At 30.0% G+C, this 9,325-nt stretch overlaps 1 protein-coding gene across 1 annotated transcript; it reads right to left on the bottom strand.

The window, feature by feature from the left end:
• Positions 1-642: 642 nt before the first annotated feature.
• Positions 643-2,877, bottom strand: LOC108472706 (B3 domain-containing transcription factor NGA1-like). The gene has a single exon (XM_053021830.1). The coding sequence runs from the start codon at positions 2,133-2,135 to the stop codon at positions 936-938; it is 1,200 nt and encodes a 399-aa protein (XP_052877790.1). The 5' UTR covers positions 2,136-2,877; the 3' UTR covers positions 643-935.
• Between the last annotated feature and the right edge of the window lie 6,448 nt (positions 2,878-9,325).

The raw sequence follows: 9,325 nt of genomic DNA, 5'->3' as shown, positions 1-9,325 counted from the left end.
ATATTATGATGCAAACATATAAACCTAAAAAAAAATTGCAAACAAGGTTATGTGAGTTCTTACAAATATATATTGGGCGAAAGTCCAGTCTTAGTTGATATATCAGTACGGGGAATCTAAACCCTATTTAATTTATTTATTTTTTGTCTGTAGCAGTCCACTGCAGATAAGATCATGGCTGTAAAGGAAAATGTGAAGTGGCAATAATGATCGATGGTATGATAAGTAAGAAAATTTTCAAATTAACAACCAGAAATACTGATAATACCTCTTTACAGTGCTCCAACTTTTCTGTGCATTACCTGCAAGCCTGCAGCTTAGTTGTTCAGCGGCAACCAGCCAAGAATATACATGTATATAATAGTTAATATCCTGTTAACCTAACATAGAGAAACGATAGAGAGAGAAAGAAAGGCCTTCTTTATAGACTATATATGCTGTCAGCTACACATGCATCAGAAAACAAGTAAATGTTGTCAGTCAGAGTGGGGGAAGAGAATGTACTGATGTTAAGATGAGAACTAAAGAAGAGAGGGATATATATACACGTATATACACACACTGCACAAGCTAGGAAAAAAGCCATGGATTCAGTTTGGAAAGGCCATGGTTATCTCCACTCTCCAGTAAAGAAAAATATGATTTTTCTGATAAACAAGTTGGTAATATGCTGATATAACTGTATATGTATTATACACGATTCTCAATTATGTTGCAACTTCTTTCAGCTTTAGCTCCTCATAGATCCAAACCTCAACAAACTAATGGATTAAAACAATATGTAAAAAAAAAAAAAAAACTAGGATGGATGCTAAAGACCGATCTTCATTAATATCATTCAGGCCTCTTTCCTAAATCCAGCGCATGTGGCAATGTTGCTGATAAGGCAAACAAAAAGAAGAGGAAATGCAACCCTTCACTGTATCTTCTCTTCATCAGAGATCCAAATCAATGGACAAGGAAGATTTTCCTTTCTTTGAATATTCAGCTTGCATTCCGGACTGTCGCGAAGTATTATTATTGGACAATGTTGATTGTCGGGAAAACGAAGAGAAATGAGGAGAGTCATCTGAACCTATTGTGCCATGAGGAAAACTGGAGGAAGATTCAGTTTGTGTAGTATTAGGACACTCCATGTTCACACCAAACAACCTTAGCCTTTTAGCTACAGTTTTATTACCCTGAACAACCGGCACCGAATCAATCACCATAGGCTCCGCTCCTCCTGCTTGCACTGCTCCAATTTGATGATGATGTGACCCAGATGATGACCTTGGATAATATTGCCCCGCATTGCCATAAGTAATTGCCTGACGCTGGCGATGAGTGTTAGGATATATGCTGTAGTTCAAGCAATGCAAAGGCTCATAGTTCCGAGGCACGCACATGGGTTGAGGCATGGAGTAGAGGCTACCCCACCGGACAGAGTGAGGAAAGTTGAACTGACTTTGGAGCTGTATATGTGCAAGCGTTGTTGGATCGGGTGCATTAGGCCTGCGCCTCCAATCGATGTATAAGCGGTGTTTTCCCGACTCCCCAACACCCCGCTGAAAGGAGACGGTATCACCAGCATCAAGCTTTTTTTCCTTGACGAAACGGCTCCACCCTTTGGTCATCACATAACTCTGGCTACTATTCCAATATGAGTAGCGGAACCGCCAGGACTTGCCGTTTCGATCCTCGAAATTCAACAACAGCCCTTTCTCATTGGATGAAGAGTGGAGAGGGAAGTACTTCTCGGCATGTTGCTTTGGAATTACGAGGCGGTTGAGCTTGCCTACATCGCTAGGTGTGACAACTTTATCAAACATGTGCTCTTTCTCAATACACCTTGTAGTACTACCACTATCTCCGCCTATACAGCTTCCAATATTTGATTGATATTCATTGTTGTTGCCAAGTGACAAGTCCATCTGCCCTAGTTTCTTTTCAAATTTGATAGCAGGCACTTGGACTTTGTAATCTTCTCGAGAATCTAAGGTTCCCAACCACAGGTGCTTTTGGTGTTGCTGAGCAACAGTATCTTTGTACTTTGAAGTAGCAGAAGAAGAGGAAGTGGAAAACGGGAAGTTGCTCGTATTTTCTCTTGTCACTTCATCGTTTTTCTCATGATCTTCATCTTGCACAAAGTTCATTAGGATGACCCACCACCACCAAAATTTACCTTCTTTATCACACTAGATAATATGATTGAGATTGATGGCAAAATGAGGGGAAAGACGAAGGAAAAAAAAATTTGGGTCTAGATATATGGCTGCTACTGCTAATATTTTTCTGTTTCTAAGCAGAAATAAAACTGAAACAAAGCCTGACCTGCAAATAATGGCTTCTTGGAAGTATTCATGATTTCTTCGAGATCTTTGAAGGCCGCGGGAAGCAAAATACAGGTTCTCAGGGCAAAAACGACCCAGGGTCGGTGCTTTTTCTTTGACCCTTTTATTTTTTCTTTATAAAGAAAACGATGAAAAGTGAAAACCCTAAACGAGACAAATTAAGGTCGTGGGAGAATCAACAGGATAAGGTTGTTTCTCGCGATTGACCTAGCATTTGGCTTAGAGAGAGCATAAAAAGAAGAAGAGGAGGAGGAATTGGGCTTTAAACCCAGTTTTTTTCTGCCTCCATCGAAGCTTCTTCTTTTAAAGAAAACTGCCAAAGCTGATTTTTTTTCTTTTTTGAGGGGGGGGGGGGGGTTGGCAAAGAGAGAGAAAGACGGAGAATGGTGAGGAGGTAAATACTCATCCTACGTAGGGGCCCATGAATGATCTGGTTCGACTCATGTGAGCTTGTCCTTTCATCATACTTGGTTTCTCTCTCTCTATTATCTTCTCCACCAAGAACAAATGGCCAGTTGGTCTTTAACTCTCAAATCTCAATCAACTTTGTACTGATAAAAAATGTGCCCACAAAGTCATTCCCATTATTATTTACTAGTATTTTATTTATGTCTATTATTACTGCTACTGCTGTTTGCTTACCAATTACCATGAGCGGAGGGAGCATGTTAGTGTTAGAGTTAGGTCGGGAATGGAGTTTTGACTTTGGTGGCATTCATTGTCTGCTGGTCCTGCGCTCCTAATGGATGAAAAAGTTGAGTCCATTTGTTTCATTTCATCCGATCCAACAACATCAAAGAAAAAGATTCCTCCATTATCATACTTCTAACCAAACCCCCCATTACTGCAGTTGAACTTCATCAACCCTTTTTCAAGCTTTCACCTTCAACCCCCTCTACTCTCCCATGTCTTTCTTCTTTTCTTGTCAAACTGTATCATTTATGGTTATCTCTGTTTTTCCTTCTTACTTTTTCCCTTCTTTTTAACTTTCATTCATTACTCTACTACTCTACTACAGTTTATTGGCCTTGCATTGCTACACTCAGTTTGGTTTAAGGAATGTAGGATTATATTTTATTAAATTATTTTTATTATAGAATTTATTTTTTAAATAAGTTTAGTTTTTATTTTAATTTTTATAAAATTATTTAATAAATAAATATATAATATTAAAATTAATTTATATATCATAATTATAATAATGCATGAAAAGTAATTATATCTCTAATTATAATTATAATTATAATTATAATCATAATTAATATGTTAATGGATAAATTAATAGAGTAAATATAATAATTATATTTTTAAAGAATGAGATCTTCAATTTCACTTTAAAGAAAAAGATATTTTGTTTTTAATTAATATTAAATTTTATTTGAGAAAAATAAATTAAATTAATTAAAATAATAAAAATAAAAGGTAATTTAGTCTAAAATTTAAGATAACCTAATAATAAAATTACAGCCTATCGGGTTCATGGGAATGTTGAAAATTCAAACAATATAGTCTAATTCCAAAATGTAACATTGCGAGTCGTAATATAATATTCGACCAACAAGGCACACACGGTCCTAATCACATTCCTTTTATAAAAAACAAATATTATTATAAAAGTATTTTATCAATTTATATTTTATATAAAATCTAGAGAATTGCATATAATGATATTTGAACCTAGGTCACTATGACTTTTAATATATTAACTTTATCATTTCAACCATTGTCTTATTTATTTCTTACTTCAATTCTTTTATAAATATATTTGTAATATTTTTCTTTTTAATCATAATGTGAATGTGTTGTAATCTAATCTATAATTTATATAAAAGTACAAGTTTAAAAAACTTCGAATCAACGGAATACTCTTCATTATTCATTATATTACTTAATTGCCATTAATTTTTATTTGTATAATAGAATTTTATTTATTTGAACTACACAATTGAATATATCGATTAATTATTATATATTAATTTAAATTATTTGTCATTTAATTAGTGTTGTAAGTAATATAAAAGTTAAGATTAAGATTTACTATTACAAATAACATTTAATATTTATTAAAAAAATATTAGCATTATTCACGCAACTCCACAAGTATGAAACAGAGTTTAAAGGTGGAAGAATGAACAATATTTGAGGAGCAATATCAAAATTATTTTGAAGATCCACAAGTATGAAACAAAGTATAAAGGCGGAAGAATGAACAATATTTCAGGAGGAATATCGAAATTATTTTTAAGATGAATGATAGGTTTTGTTTTCTCACCTTTGTTTTTATAATTTATATCAAGATTCTAATGATAAAATTTGTTTGCACTTTTGGTTCTATACTTTTGCACCATGAATTTGACGTGCTTTATGGTTTACTCAAATCTAATTACTAATTACTATTTCTATAAGCCCCAAAAAGATTATATATTAACATCGATAAGTTGGAAGTATCTCAAAATAATCAAGTATTATAATAATTTTAATTTTTTTTTAAGAATTTGAACCTTTTACATTTTTTAAATATGCATTTAAAAAGTTTAAGTTTTATTTGTTCTTTAATTTATTTCATTTTTTCATAATACAATTAGATGATTTAATCTCAATTATTTTTACTTATGAAAATAAAATATTAAATTGAAAAATATATTAGAATAATCTCATCTCAATTAAACAAATTAATTTTGAACATAAAAACTTAAATTTAATTATATTTAATACAATTGGAATTTATTTTTAATTAATACTATTGTTATTTGGTTTTAAAATGAAAAACATTAAAATATAAAATGTTAAAAATATTTTAAATATTAAAACTAAAATTGAAATTAATGTTTTAACATTAAATTAAAAATCAATGGTTAATTCAATAATTTCAATATACTAAAAGCATAGTTAATATTATCTATAATTATTGTAAACATACAAATTAAATCACACTCCAATCTTAATTCTCGATAATTTTTATTTATTGAATTCAATTTTAAGATATTTATATAAAATTTCAAGATAGATTTTTTTTCTTTTTACATTTATTCAAATTTGTAATAAATGTTGAAATAAACCATCTTGAATTATATGAAATAAAAATATAAATGCATATATTCAGATGCAACACACATTATACTAGAAACTAATGAAGGTAATAAAATGATTTTAACATTTTATATATTTATTTTTAAAACATATGTTTTAATAAAATAAACATGTATGGAATCTTTATCACAACAAAGAGTTATAATATTAAATATATTTTTAGATTAAAACAATTACATATGATTTTAACATTTTACATATTTATTTATTAAATTTATGTTTTAATATAGAAAACATGTATGGAATCTTTATCACCGGCAAAGAGTTATAATATTAAATATTTTGGTAAACTATTAAAATACTCATTTTTGTTTGCCCTATGTTACATTTTAGTCATTTATGTTTGAAATATTATGTTTTAGTCACTTATGTTATCATGTGATAACATTTTAGTCATTGAGCCGTTAATAGTGTAACGGTAAGCTGATGTGGTATGTTAAATCATCATTTCAAACGAAAATTTTAGGTTAAATTATAAATTGGTCCCTTTTTTTGTTTTCAGCAATTTAATTCTTTTCTTTTACATTCTTTTAACTTCTTTTTTTTTCCATTTTCTTTTGCTTCTCCCTCTTTTTTTTCTCCCTTCTACATTTCTTTTAAGTAGTTTTTCTATATTTTCCATTTGTTAAAATTAATCCCTATACTTTTTTTTGAACAATTTTATTTTTTATTTTATTTATTTATTTGTTAAAGCCAAATATATTTGATTACATACTCTATGTGTAAACCCAGAGATCATTTTCAATCACTGCAAGATGAATAAAATAGATCCTATTGAATTAATCAATATCGATTCTTCTTCGAGATAAATAGAACACCAAGCTAAATTCTACTAAAGACATTGATTTGCTTACCAAATTGGTGCTAAGAACTAGAAACCATGCTAACCCTAATGGGATAAGAAGGGTTAACCAATATCATGAGAATCTTCATTGAAATATCAGTCCAAGCAATTCTATAAAATCACCACAATAATCCATTTTTGGATCCTTTGTATGGCTTCAACAATAACCATAAAATATCAGAAATCCCATTTCACAATTGTCTATAATAAGCAAAAAATATTAAAAAACTTTTATTAGGTTTTCATTGAAGATCAATACAAAATTATTATCCTAAGCTAAAACATATTAAAACTAATCAAAATGAAGATTAAATAGAACGTACAAGAAATATCCAATATCAAAATAAAATTATAGTGGCTAGTTTTAACAAATAGAAAACATAGAAAAACTATATTAAAAGAAATGGAGAAAGGAGGAAAATAGAGGAGAAAGAAGAGAATGAAAAATAAATGAAAAAAAGAAGTTAAAAAACATAAAAGAAAAAATTAAATTACTCAAAACGAAAAAAATAAAGAAAAAATTAAATTACTCAAAACGAAAAAAAATATAGGGACCAATTGTATAATTTACCGGCAATTAATGGCTCGATTACTAAAATATTACAACACAATAATGTAAGTGACTAAAATATAACCTGAAGTAAACAAAAGTGACTATTTTAATAATTTACCTAAATATTTTTATAGAGTAAAACAAACATAAGATTATTGAGAATTTATTTATTTTATATAATTTGAATACTTTTGCCATATGTTTGCCTATATAACTAAATTTCCCTATAAAATTAGGGAAGGGAATAACGACCAGGATTTGAACGCAATTTAATCCTTATTCTCGTAGTGAATAATGAGATGGCGCATTTTCAAAAAATTTTAATTAATTATTAAATTTTTTAACACCAATTCAGTGTTGTTTCTAATTTTAAAAGTATAATTAATCTTTTGTATCCAATTCTTTTCTTTCTAAAATGATGCAACCTCTCCATCTAATGCCTTAAAAATAACAGAAAAATATGGACATGAGTAAATAATAGGAAAGGTTTTAAAACATGTACATGCATAATCAATTTTTTTTATAGTTGAATTAAATAATTTATTTAAATAAATTCCAATATATGTTTAATTACTCAATCACCGCCAAGAATTTTCATCCCCATCCCACCACCCACGCGGGTCCCCAAACCCACCTAATCCTCACTATACTCGCCTCGCAACTCATTTCATATAATATATTTATAAGTGTAGTGACGTAAAAATTTTGGTTTCGGGTCGCTAATTGTGGCGATTAAAAACTTGGAATTTGAAATTTGATTTTAGATTAAACCGGGAGTCGCCACCGATCTTTTTACTAGGTGTGATCGGACACCTATTAAATTTTTCTTTAAAAACGAGAAAAGGCCGAGTTAAGGTCTCGTTAAAAGCCAAAGAAAAATTAGGGTTCGGGAGTCGGTTACGCACAAGGAAGGTATTAGCACCCTCGCGACGCCCAAAAATTGGTATCTCATAAACACGTGTTGTCTTGATGTTCAAAAATACGAATTCAATTTAAAATTCAATCGTGATCCGATAAAAAAAGGCGAGAAGTTTGAAATTTTTGATTTTTTTAGAAGGATATACCGTCTTAACACGAGCCGATTGACGTTCACCCAACATAGCGATGAAATCAACGACATGGTGTTAAATCGATATATTGCCTTATGTATTGAAATTAATAAAGTACGAATAAATACTATAAAATAATGAATGATGGGGAAATATATAAAAATGGGCGGGAAACGAAAGATGATAGTCGGAAATACATTAAGGCATATAATTCATACAACACTAATATTACAGACAATGACAATGCGCAATATTAAACGTAATAAGAATTAATCATGAAATAAAAACAGTGAATATATATAAATATATAATAATAGTAAATATGGTGACGAAAACATAATATTTAAGATACGTACATGGAAATATATAAGCAATACATATAACTAAAACTATCAAAAATATACATTGTAATATATATAAAAATATGAATATAGTATAATATATGTAATATAATATAATAATATAATAATATAACATTAAAAAACATAATACATATAAAGTATAGTATTTAAAGAACACATATATAATATCTGAAGAATATATATAATACTAAAGCCTTTGGGTAATATATACACATGAAAAACTAGCAATAATATTACTTAGGTACACACAAATGTATTAAGTATGTACACGTATTTGTAAATATATAAATATATAACAAAGCATGAACTAATATTAATAATAATAATAATTATAATAATATTATTATTATTGGAATGTAAAAGAAACAAACATAACATTAATAAAATACTATAATAAAATGAATAAAAACATTAAATATGAAATTATGTATATATATTTATACGTACATGATAAAAATGTATACTAATACATGATAGTAATAATAATAATACTAATAATACCAATAATATAAAAATAACAAGGATATTAAATAAATATATAAAAATAAACGAAAAGAGGACTAGAATTAAAATAAAAACGAAGTTGTGGGCAAATTTTAAAATAAAAGACAAACCTGAGGACCTATTTGAATGCGCTTGCAAACAGTGGGGGTCAAAAAAGCAATTTTTCCAAGCCTTTAAAATGCTGCGCTTGGCCAGGGACTAAATTATATAACGTAACATATTTTTGGGACAAATTAAAAATAGCGAAGAACCTGATTGGGGAATAGCAAAAATGCGGAAGGGCCGATCGCGCAATTAGCCCTTCCGCTTCAAAAACACGCGGACCCTGGCCGGACGGGTCGGGTCGACCCGACCCGCATCAAAACGGCGTCGTTTTCTACTTTAAAGGGGGGGTCCGTTTTGGACCCCTATATAAGTCAAAAAAATTTTAAAAAAATTCATTTTGTACCGTGGTGAGAAAAAAAAAAGAGAGAAGGGGAGAGGGAAGAAAGAAGAGAGGGGAGAGGAGGGAGTTCCGGCTACGGGCCGGTCACCGGACGGCCGTCGGAGGTCCATCCGTAGAAGCCCTGGCCACCACGCCTGTGATGGGC

The sequence above is a fragment of the Gossypium arboreum genome, chromosome 11, assembly GCF_025698485.1.
Source record: "Gossypium arboreum isolate Shixiya-1 chromosome 11, ASM2569848v2, whole genome shotgun sequence".
In the NCBI taxonomy this organism is placed as follows: Eukaryota; Viridiplantae; Streptophyta; class Magnoliopsida; order Malvales; family Malvaceae; genus Gossypium; species Gossypium arboreum.
Note: the sequence above shows the minus strand (reverse complement) of the source record. Positions and strands in the feature narration are given on the sequence as shown.